This window comes from Schistocerca americana, chromosome 1 (assembly GCF_021461395.2).
Source record: "Schistocerca americana isolate TAMUIC-IGC-003095 chromosome 1, iqSchAmer2.1, whole genome shotgun sequence".
NCBI lineage: Eukaryota > Metazoa > Arthropoda > Insecta > Orthoptera > Acrididae > Schistocerca > Schistocerca americana.
Genome location: NC_060119.1, coordinates 108,237,158 through 108,255,982, shown reverse-complemented (window position 1 = coordinate 108,255,982; position 18,825 = coordinate 108,237,158). Strand labels below are relative to the sequence as shown.

Genomic DNA, 18,825 nt, shown 5'->3' with positions numbered 1-18,825 from the left:
TGGACAGTGTGTCTAAGGCGTTCAGCCTGACAGTGTTGCCTCCAAACACGTCTCTGGCGATTGCCTGGTTGAAGACATAAGCGACACTCATCGGTGAAGAGAACGTGATGCCAATCCTGAGCGGTCCATGCGGTTCGTTGTTGGGCCCATCTTTACCGCATTGCATAGTGTCGTGGTTGCAAAGATGGACCTCGCCATGGGCATCGGGAGTGAAGTTGTGCATCGGGCAACCAATTGCGCAGAGTTTGAGTCTTAACATGACGTCCTGTGGCCGTGCGAAAAGCATTATTCAGTATGGTGGCGTTGTTGTCTGGGTTCCTCCGAGCTATAATCCGTAGGTAGCGGTCATCCACTACAGTAGTAGCCCTTTGGCGGTCTGAGCTAGGCATGTCATCGACAGTTCCTGTCTCTCTTTGTATCTCCTCCATGTCCAAACAACATCGCTTAGTTCACTCCGAGACGCCTGGACACTTCCCTTATCGAGAGCCCTTCCCTGGCACAAAGTAACAATGCAAATACTATCGAACCGTGGTATTGACCGTCTAGGCATGGTTCTACTACAGGCAACACGAGCCGTGTACCTCTTTCCTGGTGGAATGACTGGGACTGATAGGCTGTCGGACACCCACCGTCTTATAGGCGCTGCTCATGCATGGTTGTTTACATCTTTGGTCGGGTTTTGTGACGTCTCTGAACAGTCAAAGGGATTGTGTCTGTGACGCAATATCCACAATCTAACGTCTATCTTCAGGAGTTCTGGGAACTGGGTTGATGCAAAACGTTTTTTGATGTGTTTACTTTGTGCCACCTATACTTGCTTCACACAGTCAAACAGAAAGACTGGGTGTGATTAAGCTCAAAAAGTAGTAAGACTCCTTCATTAGATTAGATTAATACTAGTTCCATGGATCATGAATACAATATTTCGTAATGGTGTGGAACGAGTCAAATTTTCCAATACATGACATAATTAAGTTAATTTAACAACATCATTAAGTTAATATAACAACTTTTTTATTTATTTTTTTTTAATTTTTTTTCTTTTTTTAAAATTTATATCTAAAAATTCCTCTATGGAGTAGAGGGAGTTGTCATCCAGAAATTCATTTAATTTCTTCTTAAATACTTGTTGGTTATCTGTCAGACTTTTGATACTATTTGGTAAGTGACCAAAGACTTTAGTGGCAGTATAAATCAACCCTTTCTGTGCCAAAGTTAGATTTAATCTTGAATAGTGAAGATCATCCTTTCTCCTCGTATTGTAGTTATGCACACTGCTATTACTTTTGAATTGGGTTTGGTTGTTAATAACAAATTTCATAAGAGAGTATATATACTGAGAAGCTACTGTGAATATCCCTAGATCCTTAAATAAATGTCTGCAGGATGATCTTGGGTGGACTCCAGCTATTATTCTGATTACACGCTTTTGTGCAATAAATACTTTATTCCTCAGTGATGAATTACCCCAAAATATGATGCCATATGCAAGCAATGAGTGAAAATAGGCGTAGTACGCTAATTTACTAAGATGTTTATCACCAAAATTTGCAATGACCCTTATTGCATAAGTAGCTGAACTCAAACGTTTCAGCAGATCATCAATGTGTTTCTTCCAATTTAATCTCTCATCAATGGACGCTTTTACACAGTGAAAGTAATACTGTGTTCTACTACAATACCAGAAAAACAATTTCATATATTTACGGAAATTTGCGAAAAAAAATTTATTATAAAATAAAAAAGTCGGCACTCGATATTGTCATTTCGATACCGATGCATCGTTGGATGAAATCTTGCCGATGTGTATCGATGTTTTCTGGGGAAGATATCGATATTTTTTCAACAATCCTACTCTGAGGACAGCGCCCACGTTGCACTTCTCTTGCGCTACATAGTGGTGTCGGACCATCCCATTCTACCACGAACGCGGAGAGCGAGTTCGATTGTTGGTGCTCGCCTAGCCACCTCCTGAACAGGCCTGCTTTATTACATTTATATCCTCTATTGTACCCCTGACGACTCACTACCACAATCGTTGGCCACCGTCTTCTCGTACCTGTACTTAGGTACAGAAAAGTGACCCCTTGGTAGGGGACGTAGCCTCATAGGAGTGCACATCACCATTGACAGATGGGCTCTTGCCTTCTGCCAGTGAACATGAGGAAGTAGCGTAATGGTGGCGCCACTTCTGCATTGTCACATTACGTCTTACATTGATGTTTAAGTCAGCATCTGCACAGTGAACAACGATCTGCAGCAAGTAACGCGTCCCAGAGGGGCGAGAGGCAACTAATTGCGGTTGGCTAGACCTGCCCACTGTTGAACGCAAGTGTTCTCAGGACAGGTAGCCCAGCCTTTCCTAAGTCTCCCCAAGGTTCGTTGCCCATTGCGATTCGTTATTATGAGTGGCAGTCAAATGTAAATCTAACATCTGCACAACGAGATCATGGAATAGTTCCATTCAAAAGAAATCACCATATGCCTTAAGACACTTATCCGACAGGGAAACAAAACGATCAGTTCCTGTTTAGCGGAACATGGTCAGCCACTGACAGATGAACAACTGCACTCCCTCTTACACTACTTCGTCTGACTGAAACTGACGTCCACACATGTCTGGACGGAGGATATTGCAGTGTTTCCCAGCCAAATTGCTAAAGCATAGTCTTCATCCGATTGGCAGTGTGGTGACGGGCATTATTGAGCAACCAGATGATTCCGTTCGACAGCCTGAGAGCAAGCAGCAAAGCCGGCAATGAAAACATCCGACATCCCCTCCTCCCCCGCCGCCAAAGATATCGAAACTGTTCATACAAGTTGCTGTAAGTTCATAATGACATGCTTCTTTGACTGCAAGGGCCCTCTGCTCGTAGAGTTCCTCAAATATGGAACCACAATCAGTGCCTAGTGCTATGAAGACACTTTCCAGAAACTGTGATGTACCTTAAAGTCAAAACTTCCAGGAATGCTGTTGACAGTATCATCGTGTTGCACGAAAACACCTGCCCTGACACTGCGTCAGATGAAGGGTTGTTTCAGCAATTTGGTTGTGAAACATTGGAACATCCTGTGTTCAGCCTGAACCTTTCACTGTGCGATTTTCACATCTTTGGCGACCTTACTGAGGTCATGAGTAGACGTCAATTTCAGTCAGTGAAGGAAGTGCAAGAGTAAGTATGGTCGGTAGTGGATCAAGGGCGGCATCAGCACAGTGTTAGTGCTGGTTGCCTACACCTGGGGCAGGTATGCACTCAGGGGCAAACCTATTGTTCTCCTTTGACTGACAGGTACTTAACCTATTGTTCTGCTGAAAGGATCCTTCCTTTTGATTGACAAATACTTAACCTATTGTTCCCTGCCCCCCCCCCCCCTTTCAGGAAATATCCACCCCACCCCGTCCCCCTCGCTGCTACAGGTTCACTTTCAGGTCTGAGCTATTAGAATAGCTTCTCACACTCTTATCGATTTGATTGACTATTTAATTAAATTGATCAATTAATTAACCTCTCCCCATCTGGTAAACCACCCACACCCCTCCTGGAAATTGGCAGGAAAAAGACTCAGCTGATTGGTCATTTAGAGGGAATTCAATTGCAGTGTATGCAATATTGTTTAAACAATTTAGACAATGTACAGAATATTGTTTAGTTATTTATGGCAGTGTATGGCATATACTTTATTTAGTTAAAGAATTTGTCCAGAAATCGATTGCTGTGTATGAAATATTGTTTCAACAATTTAGACAATGGGTGGAAAATTGTGTTTTTAAACAATTTATAGGATTCAAGCCAGTATGTGAAATATAGTTTATTTATTTATTAAAAGAATTTTCGATCACTACCCCCGCCGCCCCATCGCTGCCCCCCGCCCCTCTCTGCCTCCCCTCCTTTACCTGGAAATTGGCGGCTCTGAGGTGGAGAGGAAGTATCTCATGAAGAGGAAATTTAAGGGTATATTGTTTTTTTTTTTATAAAAAATCAGTTTTTCGGGGCTTGGATTTCTCTTGCTCATCATTCTCTGGCATCGGAAAAGATGCAGGTCTTATGAGAAGTAATTACATCGACTGCATTTCTTTTTTTATTTCAATTGTGCAAGGAATACCATCATGAAACACACATCGCACATAATTACACACAGTTAAAAATCTTTCAATTGTGAAGCATGCACCACCCACTGTCCCCTGTCCACTAGACTGCACCTGCACAGGATGCTACTGTACACGGTCCAAGGAGTCAGGATGCACCGGTGCCCCCCCCCCCCCTCCCCCCTCCCAAAGTGACGACACGGCCGTCAGCTGCAGAAGCCACACACAGGTGGCAGTTCGGGTCTTGCAAGGATGAGGCAGGAGAATCCCTTTCATACATGACACCCGAGAAATACCTGTCGAAATACATGTTCACCTAGGCACCTTCGCTGGCTCAATACCTCTCTACCTGTGGATACTGATGTCACAGGTCGTGCTATAGGAATCTGTTCCAATGCTTCCCAGACCGAGCGAGGTGGCGCAGTGGTTAGACACTGGACTCGCATTCGAGAGGACGACGGTTCAATCCCACGTCCGGCCATCCTGATTTAGGTTTTCCGTGATTTCCCTAAATCACTCCAGGCAAATGCCGGGATGGTTCCTCTCAAAGGGCACGGCCGACTTCCTTCCCCATCCTTCCCTAATCCGATGAGACCGATGACCTCGCTGTCTGGTCTCCTTCCCCAAACAACCCAAACCCCTCCAATGCTTCCCAGAATAGCACACAGTGCTTTGTTCCTAGCCATCATAATGGGACATGCAAGTTGTGTCTAGCGTTTACCTACCCAGTGTGGCTGATGCACCACTGCGAAATGTTCTCAATGTTATACTGATGTCACATGGCCATGTAAATAACAGCCAAGTCCCCCTCTTAACGTGCTACAAAAATCTGTTGCAATGCTTCCCAGATTAGTACAGGGTGCATTCTCCCTAGCGATCCGAATGGGACAATCCGTTCATTACTTATCGGTCCAATTTTGGAATTTGTAAATTGTCGCAGAAATAGTAAACGGTCTCTTTTGTAGGAGCTTTCGTGATGTCTCAGCTCGTCCACATGGAAATTCTTATCCTAACAGGACCTGTTTACGAAAATAGCCTCAGAACATTTCCCGGTATGCATCTTAGCAGGCACTCACACCATACTTGTGGCAGCAGGATTGATGTGACCATGCCTCAACTACTCATCAGTGAAATTTGTTCAAGTCACAGAACTCTGAACCCAGTGGAAGTGCAGTGCTGGCTCTACAATAATACTGTGTTATTTGAATGTGTTGACCCAAGAGTTTCCTCTTGAATTTCCCTTAACTTCCTTCCTACACTTGGTTGAGATGCTCTCTCCCTGCCCCTACAACCAATTGCAGGGCATGGTGCAAACGACCCTCCACTGGCAATATTATAATTGTAACTTTTGTTTCCACCAGATTTGTAAAATCTGGGCCAGCCAGCTCACAGGCTAGCGTAAGTGGAAAGAGTTCTGAAACTTTGTTCTCATGTCCCAAGTGTGTCAGAACAGGCGAGTAAGAAGTAAATGGGAAATTTGGGCTGTGGTTCCCAAGAATGTTTTGAAACATGTTATTGGATCTTCCAGAAACCCACTTCCCCGCACAGCGGAAACATTTCCTGCCTAATGGAAAGTCCAGCCATAGAGCTGTGTTACTCACAGGGAGTACCATACCCCGGTGGCCTCAGAGCTGGCTGATCATTATAAGAGGACTAATGTTGACCACCACAGAGAGTATTTTCCATCATCAGCATAGCACTTGGCACTTAAGGACTTCCCAAGATGCTTGCCCCAAAGCAGAGTTAAGGTGTAAATAATATGAAGGTAATGACTGCAGCACCATGGACTACCAACACGGTGACCATTGTTGATGTTTCCATTGACGAGGTATCACAGAGTGGTGCGGCAACAGTGCTGCTCCTGAAGATAATACTGGATACAGGAATGGCACCAAGTCATCTTTTGAGAAAAGTCTCAGATCTGTATACTGCATCATGGCAGATGTATCAGTGTGAGAAGATTCTGACGAGAGAGGGCATTGTTAGATTCTGTACATATGAGCCCACATGCCATGTGACTGTGTAGAGTGGCACTGTGGACACAACATGATCAACTCTGGTTTGCATAGCCAGTAGTCTGAGCAGCAGCAGGTAAGTTTTTGACAACTTCCAACAAGATAACACAGGGTGGCATGTTTCTGAGGCTGTTCTGACCTACCTCAACACAGAGGCTTTTCAACTGTTGCACAGACCAAGATTTCCTCCAGATCTCACAAACACTGAACACACCTGGTCATGTGTTGTCAACAGACTGGTATGCCACCACTTTGTCATCCAATGAGACTGAAGACTCACATAGAGTTGAAGCAGCACGGAATTATGTAACTGTAACTGTCATCCAAACTCTCTTCAGTACAGTGCCCAACTGGGCAGTGCCTTTGTTGTTGCTGGAGATGGTAGCTCTCTGTACTAAATCACCTACAAGTTTACTCATATTCTGTTCAAAAGCAATAAGTAAATTACGCCAAAATAAAGACACTGAGAGCGAATAACTTGGCTTTAACTGTGTTAGGTATATGCAGTGATTTTTATCAATAGATGATGCTGAGGCTTGTAATTTAATAGAACACACATGGGGTCGCAAATGTTGGGAAGTACCTAAAAATTGGATGACAAATGTTGGACATGCGACATCACCACATGACTTACTTCACCGCACATAAAGTGGTTAGGCCTGTAAGTCTTCGCACCTGACCTTGTCAACCCATGTATTCTTGTCAGTGTAGCTCTGGGCCTACCTGTACTACTACAGCGCATGGGGCTCAGGGTTCGAGTCTTGTGTCTGGCAGGTAGAATTTTTTTCATTGTGTGAGACAATTGTGTGTTCACATTTAGGTAAGATTTATAATGTCTCTAAAGCAAAAAGAAGGGACATAAGTGAAGAAACGCAAAATAAGAACAACTTTTCCTTGGTTATAGTGAGGACAATAATTTTGTAACTTCTGCATTAGCAACAGATCACTTTCACAAAATGTGTTCAATAATCTGCACAGTTTTCTCCGATGCAAGTGCATTGTATCACTCGACCATCCCGTCAGGCACAAGCTCAGTTGCTCCCAGTGCCATGAGATACGTCACTTGGTGCATTCACATGTTCAACGTTTCTCTTCTATTTCTGGGGTATTTCCCAACATTTGCAGCACCATTAGTCTTACATTAAATTACTTGTCTCAATGTCATCTACATTGTTTTCTAGGTTTTTAAACATTAACAAGAATCACCCTGAAGATGTACCATCTTTTGGTAACGTGAAAATTTCTACCGGACTGGGATTCAAAACCGGATTTCCTGCTTGTACTGACTGGTCGCCTTAACCATGAGGCTATCCGTGCATGCCTTCCAGGCCGACCAAATCTTCCACATGTCGTATGTCTACATCCCTATACCATATCCTCCTACATTTATCACTAAATGCTCATAGCTATATCCTGTATTTCCACACCAATGAGAATGGCAATGAGGAATCGACACCTATGATTTTACCATCTTTTGCCCACCTCAGAATGTAAATATTTGCTAATTTGATGAAGTAAGAGACAATATTATAGAGATGCAGACAGTGTGACAAATGTAAGTTTGGGTCGGTCCGGGGGGTATGCACGGATAGTCTAATGGTTCCCGGCCTGATAGCTCAGCGTGTTCAGTCAGATAGCGTGTTCAGTCAGAGAGGGTTGGCTGTCCTCTGTAATAAAAAAAAAATTGAGAGAAAGGATCAACGATGAACTTGAAGGAGTGTCATGTGACATCCGCTCTGACCAAATGCAATGAACAATATTGAGGAAAAAAGCGATAAGCAGGAAATCCAGGTTCAAGTCCTGGCCCGACACAAATTTTCACATGTCACCAGTACATAGAACACCTATCCCCAACACAGCTGCAACCAAGTTCTTCACATTTAGTGCATTTATTTTGAAGTAATTTTGGACAGATGTCTATCATTAACATCCAGACATGCAAGTAAACAGTAAGTAAAATTTCGTTATTTGCTGTCGTTCCTTATAGACAAACTGTATTAATATGACATGATCTTGTATTTCTTGCTTAATGACGGTTACATATCAGACCATCTATTATACCATAGAAGTAAATAGGGCATTAATGTGTTACTAATACAAGATGTGAACAACGAACTTCAGTTTTGGAGTGTGAACATCAGAGCAACAGATGCACTAGCACCTCAACTGGGGTGCTCATGCCAAAGAGTACATCAGACAAGTCAATAGTAGGATGGGCCTCACCAAAAGTAATCAGGCACATAGGAACATTAAGATTAGTTTAGCAACAAATCTTGTTTATAGTTCAATTTTGACAGTGCAAAGTAAATCGTGCATTGTTCCTAAATCCACGAGTTAAATTCTTTACAGTTTTGTAATTCTTGTGTGTTTGTAATGTACTCTGTGCTCAAGTTGTAAAATTTTAGTTGCTAGAACGCACCTCTCCAATCGTACACCCCTCCCCCACCCAGGTATAAAAATCACAAGTTTCGATTTTTGAAAACCCATTTCTTACAGAACAATGTTCTGAAATTCAGGTTTTTAAAACATAATTTCTTGTAATAAAAACAATAAAATCACAGTATTAAATATTAACAATGTGCTACCACCTGTACATGATGTTTTAGCAGTAATCTCTGTCTTGCATATTACTGTGTTTCCACCTTTAAGCTGTCAATGTTTTCAAATCATGTCTGGTGCAGTCCCCAACAACAGTCTTTCATTCTCATCCCATCCCGTAATTCTTCCCTGAACCACAGTTCTGGGTGGTTTATCTGAAATCTACCCCTTTTCCTAGACCTCTCCAGTCCTTTTCCTTCTTTCCTTCACCACTCTTCCTTCTCCTTTTAATGATATTCATTATCACAGTATCTAGAGAATGTCACACACACACACACACACACACACACACACACACACACACACACACACACATCATTCTTCAGTACATCTGTATCTCCCTTCTTTCCACATTGATTCTTACCAGTGACTCAAACTTTGATTTACTCTTCACGATTACTAAATTGTGATCTGAATCTATATCTTCCACAATCTGATTTTGAAATCTCTGTCTGACACTGATGTAATTCAACTGAAATCTTCTCACAGCTCCACGCTTTATCCAAGTATACCTCCTCTTCTTGTGATTTTTCAACAGTTTTTTTTTCCTACTATCAAGCGCATATTCTCTCTCAACTCTTTCTTCCATTCCTTCCCCTACTATCACATTCCAATCCTCCAAGGTTACGACTAGAGACCAGATTATATGCATCATAAAAATCTTAAAATATGCATGAAAAGTGTCAAAATATGCAAGATCAAAAAATAAAATAACATGGTAGTTACTGCATGCATTACATCTCAAAGACGAACCCGTGCATATCAATTACGAGGAAGAGGGCCAGCCACATGAAAAATCGGTACATTTAGAATGCTGATATCATTTTCTGAATGCTCTCTGGTAGGTTGTAAGTAACAAGTAGATGTGATGTGAGTGAGTCACAACAAAACAATCAATATGCACAGGACCAACTTCGAGATATATTACATGCAGAGGGGCAGGCTCAAAAACTCCGAAATATTTTATTCAAAAAACAACATAAAATCAGAATTTATTTGAACAGCATTAACTTTTAATTAATTCTACTGGACCAAAACATCATTAGCAATTTATTTTACATTTTTCCACTATCATAAACATAAATGACCAAGTACTGTTCCAAATGTTCGGTACTAAGATTGTGTCTTCGATCACTCAGAACATTTTTATAATCAGAAAAGGACCATTCTGAATCAACTGGGCAGTATATGAATTTGGGTGCTATGTTGGCACTTATTGTTTCTGGTAAGAGTTCACCTGTCCCATTAATTAAACTATCAATTTATCACAAGGGTTCAAAACCCGGTTTATTGTTTAAAATGTTCTCAAACTTTTCTTTAAGTTTTCTTGGGAATACCTCTGGCAATGAGGAGAGTTAAACTAGAATAATTTTATTCATTAACTGAATAGATTCATTCAATGCCAATTCTTGAGTTTCAATCTTTTCAATATTTGCAGGTATATAGGAAAAATGAGTGCTAATCACAGCAACGTCTTTTTTAATACCAGAATCATTAAAAGCTTCCTTGCACTGGCGAACTGCCAAAGCCTCTGCACTATCGAAGTAATTTACTACCCCACTAATGGGCTCGAAATGTTCATTTTAAATGTTCATTTTAAAACAACTTTGACACACATACCCCAACGAGTTATCACTGGTTTGGGAGGTAAAGGGACATCTGGTAGTTTTCCTTTGTAGGTCTTGGGTGTAAGCAGGAGCCTTTAGAATCACTTTCTTAGTGGATGAAATCAGTTTATTTAGATTCACAAATGTGGAACGTATTTCTTCAGCAAGGCGATGTACTCCGTGAGCAAAGCACATCACATGAATCAAATTGGGATAAAATATTCGGACAGCTTTTCCTGCTTTGGTCATATAGGGAGCAGCATCTGAAATAAACACAAACACCCATTCATCTGCAGAAGATTCTGGAAATATTTTTCTAACACCCTCATTCACAAATATGGCGATCGTAGAATGATTTACTTTTTCAAGTTCTTTGCAGATCGCTAAATAGAAAGGCAGCGGCTCTTCTTTTAAAGCACCAACAATCAAATTTGCAATGTAACAGCCATGAGTGTCTGTAGTTTCAACTAAAATCCAGATAATGCTGTCCTTGAGTTCATTACACATTTCTTCCAGAACATTTACATAAATTGTCAGTATGTAATGTTTACGCAATGTAGATTCAGCTAGTATATTTTGATATGTGCAATGTTTGTGCATGAAGTCTTTGAGGATAAGGTTTGTAAGTCTGTGAAGAGGAATACTGCTTGCAATGAATGCTTCATGTAGATTCATGCTAAACCGACTTTTTTGTTTACCTTTGGACAAATCATTGCTCCTGCAACCTGCTGCTGTCAGAAGTTGTTGTTTTCTTTCTTCTGCATTCCTTCGACATGAAGACTTGTCTTGACATGCTGGTATATTTGAAACTTTTGCACAAACGTTTTTCTCGCAAACTTGACAATACAAAACAATTCCGTCATATGTAAATGTTCCAGGATGGTCAGCTATCCACGAAACTATGTTTCTTTTTCTGGGCGGCTTAGAGGATGACACGTTGCACACTACATGTAGTAAACACATTCAACTGTGTATAAGTAAATAGAAAACTAAACTGAAACAATGGACGTGCGACTAAAAGCTTGCGTAGTTTAATTTAATTGTTGCTGACACGTAAGGTACGACAGTGGAGGGGATTAACCGGGGTCTCGGGCGCAGGAGCATTGACTCTGTCTGCCCTTTCCTGTTTCTCTTGTGTTACGATTTTGCTAGGCAGTGGCCTCTCTGTTAGCGATTGCACACAGTTCTAGGTCATGGTCCATCTGAGAGACATAAAAACTAGATCGAGCTAGAGAACGCCTGTCTAAATTTTTAAAATATTGTAAACATAGAGCGAAAATATGCATTGTCACTAGTTTTCAGTTAAAATACGCAATAACTGGTGAAGAGGAGCCAAATATGCAAATGCATATAATCCGGTCTCGAGTTGTGACATTATCATTTCCTTTTAAATAGTGAATTGCTCATTTAATAGTATCATCAACTTAATATGTCTCTTCATCCTCTGCTTGCGATGTCAGCATGTATACCTGAACCATTGTTGTTGACGTTTGATTGCTGTTGATTGTGATGGAAATAATTCTATCACTGAATTGTCCACAGTAACTTTCTTTCTGATCTAGCTTCCTATTCATGACAAATCCCACTCTGCTTACACTATTTTCTGCTGCTGACTGATTTGTATCATCATTCTATTTAACTTCACTGATCCCTGTTCCCTCCTCCCCCTATATCTAACTTGAGTCTTTACATTTCCTATTTAGGTTTTCTATCTTTCCTACCAGAATCTTCTGTCATCTCACATTCAGACTCCTAGAATGATACCCTTTTGATGGTTATTCAATGTTTTTTCTCGTGGTCATCTCACCCTTGGCAGTCCCGTCCTGGACATATGAATGGGGAACAAGCCAGGAATCTTTTGCCAATGGAGAGATTGATCATGACACTTTTATTACAGACCACAGGTTCACTGGATAAATCTTATGTGTCTTTAATGATGTAGTTTCCATTTTCAATCTGTTCATCACTGCTGATTCTTCTGCCTTTCAGGAGCAGTTTTCCCACCTCAGTATGAGAGGAAGTCTTGAATTTTTAATTATCACAATTTAAAAAAAAAGAAAGAAAAGAAATGGCCCTGTGACTATGAGATTTGGTGGTGTGGTATTAGTTCTCTACATTTTCTCCTTTCAATGTAACTAATTTTTCACAACAATGGACGACTTGGCAGATATTTTCATTGTAGAAATCTGTATTTTGGCTATTCAAGAAACATTTGACCTAAAAAATCACTTAGTTGTTAATTCTGCACGTTGTAACGTTCGCCTGCTTTGTTTCTTCATTTGTTGTCCTCGGTGTCGATGTACAGTGTTGCTACACTGGCTGAAAAATGGGGGTTGGAAGTTCAACACTGACTACTTTAAATGATGTAGCCGACAGGTGCACATTTGCATTTCACAGTTCTTTACTTTAACTGTTCACCCCCCCCCCCCCCCCCCATAATACACAAATTATATGGCCAGTGCACTATTCTTTAACTTTCGATGCGTCTCATCAATAGGTTGCAAGCAAACATCAACATACGGCAACAATAGTTCACTGTTGAACATCTACGATCAGTAAAAACCTAACCACACAGTTCTTGCCAGATAATATGGTAAGTATTGAACAGGCACTGTCACTGTCTTAGCACATGGCTTATTACACTTATTTCACAATTAAGTGGATGCATTATTGTTGATCTAACCAACACGGGTTCCTCATCTGAAACTCGACCATGGACTGACTGTCTCAGGACCAAAAATCGGGCCCTTATATATCATCACAATATAGGTGCTCAAACTACACATTGTTTGATATTTAATTTACACAAATTACAATTAAAACTTAACTCATTAAATTAACTGAATACATTGAAAAATTGTGTCTTTACAGTGGTTTCCTCTAGTACAAGAGTTAGGCCGAATTATTTGTTTAAATCATGAAATTAACAGATATCGTTATGCAAACAATACTTTTGATAAAATTGTTAATTACTTTGGAATTAATTAGGGGCTGGCTTTGCTACCATGTTTTCGAATAGAGCCAAATAGATCGTTTAAGAATACTATCAGTTCTTTCTCCAAATGTTTATAATTAGTACAGAATTTATATTCGTTTATTAGTCAACAACAGAATTTAAGTTATGAAACAATTATTGATTTCACCCTATAACAAAAGATATTAACTAGGAATAGTCAAAAACTTAGAAAATCAATTACATACATAAAACTAAGCACAAAATTAGATCGGGTGGTATATTCTTTAAAACTGACAGCCAACCTTTCTCATTTATGAAATTGCAGATTATGCTCATGTATGTTAATGGTAATTAGTCAGACATGAAAAATGAATTTTATGGAGGCAAATGGCAAAACAAGAGGGGAAGTGAAAACATCCCAGCTTGCTTGATCACAACGTGCCAGCCAAGCAGTGGTTTCTTCATGTCACTGGGTGTCATGTCCAGAGAATATGCGGTGAGAGAAAATATTTAATAAGCTAAAGAAGATGCACATGTGCCTGTATCCCTCCAATACTATGACCTACAGCTGGATGAGGGTCTGTCCCCTTCATGATTTTAGGTAACTAATAAGTCTGTCTTTATTCCCTCTGTAGAACATGAAAATTTTCTTCAGCTGCTTTCAGAATTTGGCTTCTTCTTCGTGCAGTAGTAGCCATTACATTCCACACAATTTCTTGTACATTTATAATCTAAATAACTATCTTGGTTATCCACACACAAAGTTTACAGAGTCATTTTTATATGAATGAAGTGTAATTCATAAGACTATCTCAAAATAGAAATACTGACTCAATTCTACAACCTTCTCCCAGAGAATTAAGTGTTAATACTTCCTATCCCTTCTTTTTTGGGAAGGGGGCAGTGGAGCTCCTTGACCTCTGGAGGCCTGAAAAATTACTCCATTAGCCCCAACTAGTTATGCCCTATCCTGCAGCAGCTGTTGGGTCTGCCAAATTTCTCTGTGCACAATTGTTTACACATATTTTGTATGTACAAATTGATGTATTTTTTCTGGACTTGCAGGTGGCACGCATTGTGGAGAGCCGCTCACCTGACTTCCCAGTCGGGAAGTACGTCGTCGGTTACTGGGGCTGGCGTGATCGCACAGTGGCTGACACAAAGAACCATAATGACTTGTGGGCACCCATTTTAGCACCTGATGTTGGCGACTTGCCCTTGTCACTGTGCCTGGGGGTCTTAGGCATGCCAGGCAATTCTGCGTATTTTGGATTTCTTGAACTCTGCCATCCCAAGACAGGAGAGGTGGCTGTGGTCAGTGGGGCAGCTGGTGCTGTTGGCTCCATTGTAGGCCAAATTGCTCTTATAAAAGGCTGCAGGGTCATTGGCTTTGCTGGGTCTGATGAAAAGGTAGGTTACATATCATCTGGCCATCTGGAGTCAGTCTCTCTCTCTCTCTCTCTCTCTCTCTCTCACACACACACACACACACACACACACACACACACACACACACACAGCGAGAGAGAGAGAGAGAGAGAGAGAGAGAGAGAGAGAGAGATCACACAGTTGACATAACAATAGTCCCCTTGTGAACAAAATGTGTTAAACCTCCTGGATACAAACAATCTGTATTACATTTTACATTGTACATGCTGCATATTACTTCTTTTTTACCACAAATTATTTGTACGCTCATTAGCTCCATATGAGGAGAACACAGGTCAAAGCTGCCCTCCATACATTCATTCATATTTGTAGTACTTTAGAAACTTAATATTAATATAGATCCCATGTTATTTAAACATTTCGTTCAAAGCACAGATATAACAATATCAATGATTTTTACAGATCTACCATTAAAACTCTTCTAATGTTTAATGACTGTACAGGATACTTTGCAATAAATCTTTTTACCTGTCAGAAAGACATCACAATCAATTTGTTTTCTGTTCACAGGTAAAATGGCTGAAGGATGAACTGGGTTTTCATCATGCATACAACTACAAGTCCATGGATGTTGCAACAGCATTAAAAGAGGCTGCACCTGAAGGTGTGGATGTGTACTTTGATAATGTAGGAGGGAAGCTGAGCAGTGATGTAATATATAATATGAGAACAGGAGGAAGAATTTCAGTCTGTGGCTCTATATCTAGTTACAATTCCACAGAAATACCAACTGCACCCATCTTACAGCCAGCCATGATTTTCAAAGAGCTGAAAATGGAGGGATTTTTAGTTAAACGTTGGTTGGACCGATGGGATGAGGGAATTAAACAAAATATACAGTGGATTAAAGAAGGAAAATTGAAATACAGAGAGACTGTCACAGAAGGATTTGAAAATATGCCAAAAGCATTTATTGGTATGCTTAAGGGAGAAAATGTTGGAAAAGCAGTCATCAAAGTTTAATCTACTCAGTTGTGGATTTGCAGTCAAATAGAATTCTTTGATACGAGGATTTTAATGGAGTTGATGAGCAATGAAAGGTAAATAGGAATCGCTTTAGTTGACTGCCTGCATCCACATCACATCACATCACATCAGAGCTATGAAGAAGTGTTTGGTTGTGTTGTGTTAGTAATATAATAAAATATTGTCATAACACTGTAACATATTTGCTAACATTACTGTCTTTACCATCAATGCAAAACATGAGACAATCTTTCATTACTTTGTAAACATGTTTCTTATAATAAAAATACTAAAAATAAGCTGTAATTGGATAAAACACTTTTTGCTACAAATCTGAAACCAAATGTTTGGATAACTTTCACTGTATGCAAGACAGAAAGCAAATGATAACTGAGAAACTGCTGAGATTGTTGTCCTAAGATAGTAGGTATAAATGATAAATAAAACAAGAAATATTTTGAAACCAAACTTCGCAACCTTCAATTGATTTGAAACTCATTGATTTTATCAACCAAGAATCATGACTTCTGACCTATAATCCCATTTCCATTATAACACAAACTAGAACAACCTTGAACATCTTTTACTAAAATACACAGACTATTAAGAGCAAACTACCTGTACTATAATTAGAAGTCCTTTCCAAAGGCGAAGACACTACATACATAATGTGTTCTACAGAGCACTGGATCAAAACTGATAACCTGCAACTAATTAAATTTATGAATTACAAAATTGGAAGGAGTTTCTGTAGATCAAACAGAAGTAGTGGAGGCTGGCTACTGCTTGTCAGGGAAGTGGTAGATTCAAATACAGTATGAAAAACTGATCCCTGATATGCTGAGAAACATTTTGAACATTGTACAATAGACATCACACAAACTAATATAAATATTCTCTGAATTTATTGACCTTTCAGTGTCTTTAACCAGATAAGAACATGAGTTATGTTTTTATATGAACAGGGGGAAAACGTAATTCAGAGTGATGGCTTTAACGCTAATTTCTTTCAGAATATCTTCTAATATGATTAAAGTATCAAGCCTTTGACTTCCAGTATGCAAAAGCAGTAAAGGCCCCACAAGGGTACAATGAATTCTAGTAGTAGCACTGATACTATATTGATGATTCTGACTCTGTTCCCATATCAAAATTACAGAACTTGTCTAACGGACTTTGAGACCAAACTGAGATACTATTTAAAATCAACTTGCCTGACAAGAGTACAGTCTCTTCCACTATAACTAAATTTGTCTTTTAAAGATATGTAAATGAGCCAAATAGTATTGAAATCTTCAAAAACATTCAGATGTGTCAGAGTGTCAGATGTGGCAAAGAGGTTAATGCGGTCCAAACAAAAGCAGCCTTCCTTGGTGCAGCACTCAAGGATTTCAATGTTGCCTTTACACTGAAGGATGTGACATTAAAAACACACATGGAGGACTAAATCATGGTTGGGTAAAAAAGGCATCAGAATATCATGTAAGACTAAGAAGAGATTTTATGAGCAAAGCATTATAACTAGTGATTCAAATTTTCACAACTACTTAAACCTGTCAAGAAGATCCATTGAAATAATTTATAAGGCTGATCAACTGCACAATTCATAAAATAAGGGAAAGGCAACCCTACACATGAGAAGTTGCCTTTCCCTTATTTTACACATTGCTCTCTCCCAGAATTTTCATTATTGTTATCAACTGCACAATAACAAACCTGTAAGTGAATCCACCAATAAAAGTAGGGCCTTTCGGGACATTGTCAAGGGGGTACTGAAAATCAGCAAAATTTGGAATATATATGCTAGAACAATAATCTAGTTGCAGACACAATAGAAAGCATGATACATTTAATCTACACTTCACCAACATTGCTAATTGTGTATTACCTTGGTGTACATTTCCTTCTAAAACAGTCGTAACATAAAGTGTAACATTAGTAAATCACTATTTTTAGCACCTGTATCCAAATGTGAAGGTCTGAAAATTATTGGCCAATGGAACAGGCATATGCTTTTGGCACTTTATACTAGCATTTTCCTTGAAGCTTTCAAGAAGACTAAGACAGTTCCTTTGTTCAAAAAATGAGGCTAGGTATGATGTCAACAACTATCAGCAAATCTCCATTCTATCAGCTTCTCTAGATTATTTTGAAAGGTCATATAAATAAATCTAACCACTTTTCTTGGAAGCAACAGCTTATCATCTGAACACTAATTTAGCTTTCATAAAAACAGATCAATAAGTGAAGAAATTTTCACTTTCACAGGCCACATTATAAATGTGTTTAATGAGAAACTCTTCTTTTGGTCTCTTTATAGGTCTCACAAAGGCATTTGATCTTTTTGAACCAATCCTTGATGTTTCATAAGGTGGAAGCTTATGCAATTAGGCGTGCCTTCAGTGAATGGTTTCACTCATGTATCTCCAACAGTAAACAGCTGGTCAAACTTGCAACTTAACACGGACAGAAAGTTCATTCAGAGGCAGCATTAATAACCTTAATTATCCCACAGGACTCCACCCTATGCCTCTCCTCTTCATTTTGTACATCAAGGATCTTCTAAAAAATTTACCTTTCACAGCTTCTGTCCTATTTGCTGATGATATGAAACTGTCTTTCCAGATCACCTCATTGTAACTTGTTAGAGCTGACATAACTGGCAGCAGTGAAAGATTCCTCTACTGCGTATGTATGAGGCAGTAAGCAAAAGAAACCAAACTTATTTTATAACTTTTACTTATTCACATTTTAAGCAAAAACCTTCAATCCCTTCAAACTACTCTCCACTTGCACTAATATACTTGTTTAGTTTTTTATTCTATTTTTCAAAACAGTGTTTATGTTCATCTTAAGTGATGCTTGAAAGCACATTTGTCGTCGTTTTTTTCTGCACCTCAGCAATATCAGCAAAATTCTTTCCTGTCATGTCTGTTTTCATTCCAGGAAACAAACAAAAAGTTACACGGGGCAAGATCGGGTGAGTATGGGGAGAGTGGAGGGTTGTGAGGAACAGTGACCACAGCAATTTTTGGTCAAGAATTGCCATACAGACAAGGCTTTTTGTGTAGGGGTATCGTCATGATGGAAATACCAGTCACTCGACTGCCACAAATCAGGCTACTTCCACCACACACTGTTTGCAAT

At 39.6% G+C, this 18,825-nt stretch overlaps 1 protein-coding gene across 1 annotated transcript in view; it reads left to right on the top strand.

Annotated features, from left to right (window-relative positions):
- The window catches only part of LOC124620545 (prostaglandin reductase 1-like), a 36,064-nt gene extending 20,080 nt beyond the window's left edge, over positions 1–15,984 (top strand). Inside the window, exons 2-3 of the mRNA XM_047147077.1 lie at positions 14,329–14,673; positions 15,223–15,984. Coding sequence (XP_047003033.1) covers positions 14,329–14,673; positions 15,223–15,675 — 798 coding nt within the window. The 3' untranslated portion in view covers positions 15,676–15,984. The remainder of the gene's footprint in view (positions 1–14,328; positions 14,674–15,222) is intronic.
- The last annotated feature ends 2,841 nt before the right edge of the window (positions 15,985–18,825 follow it).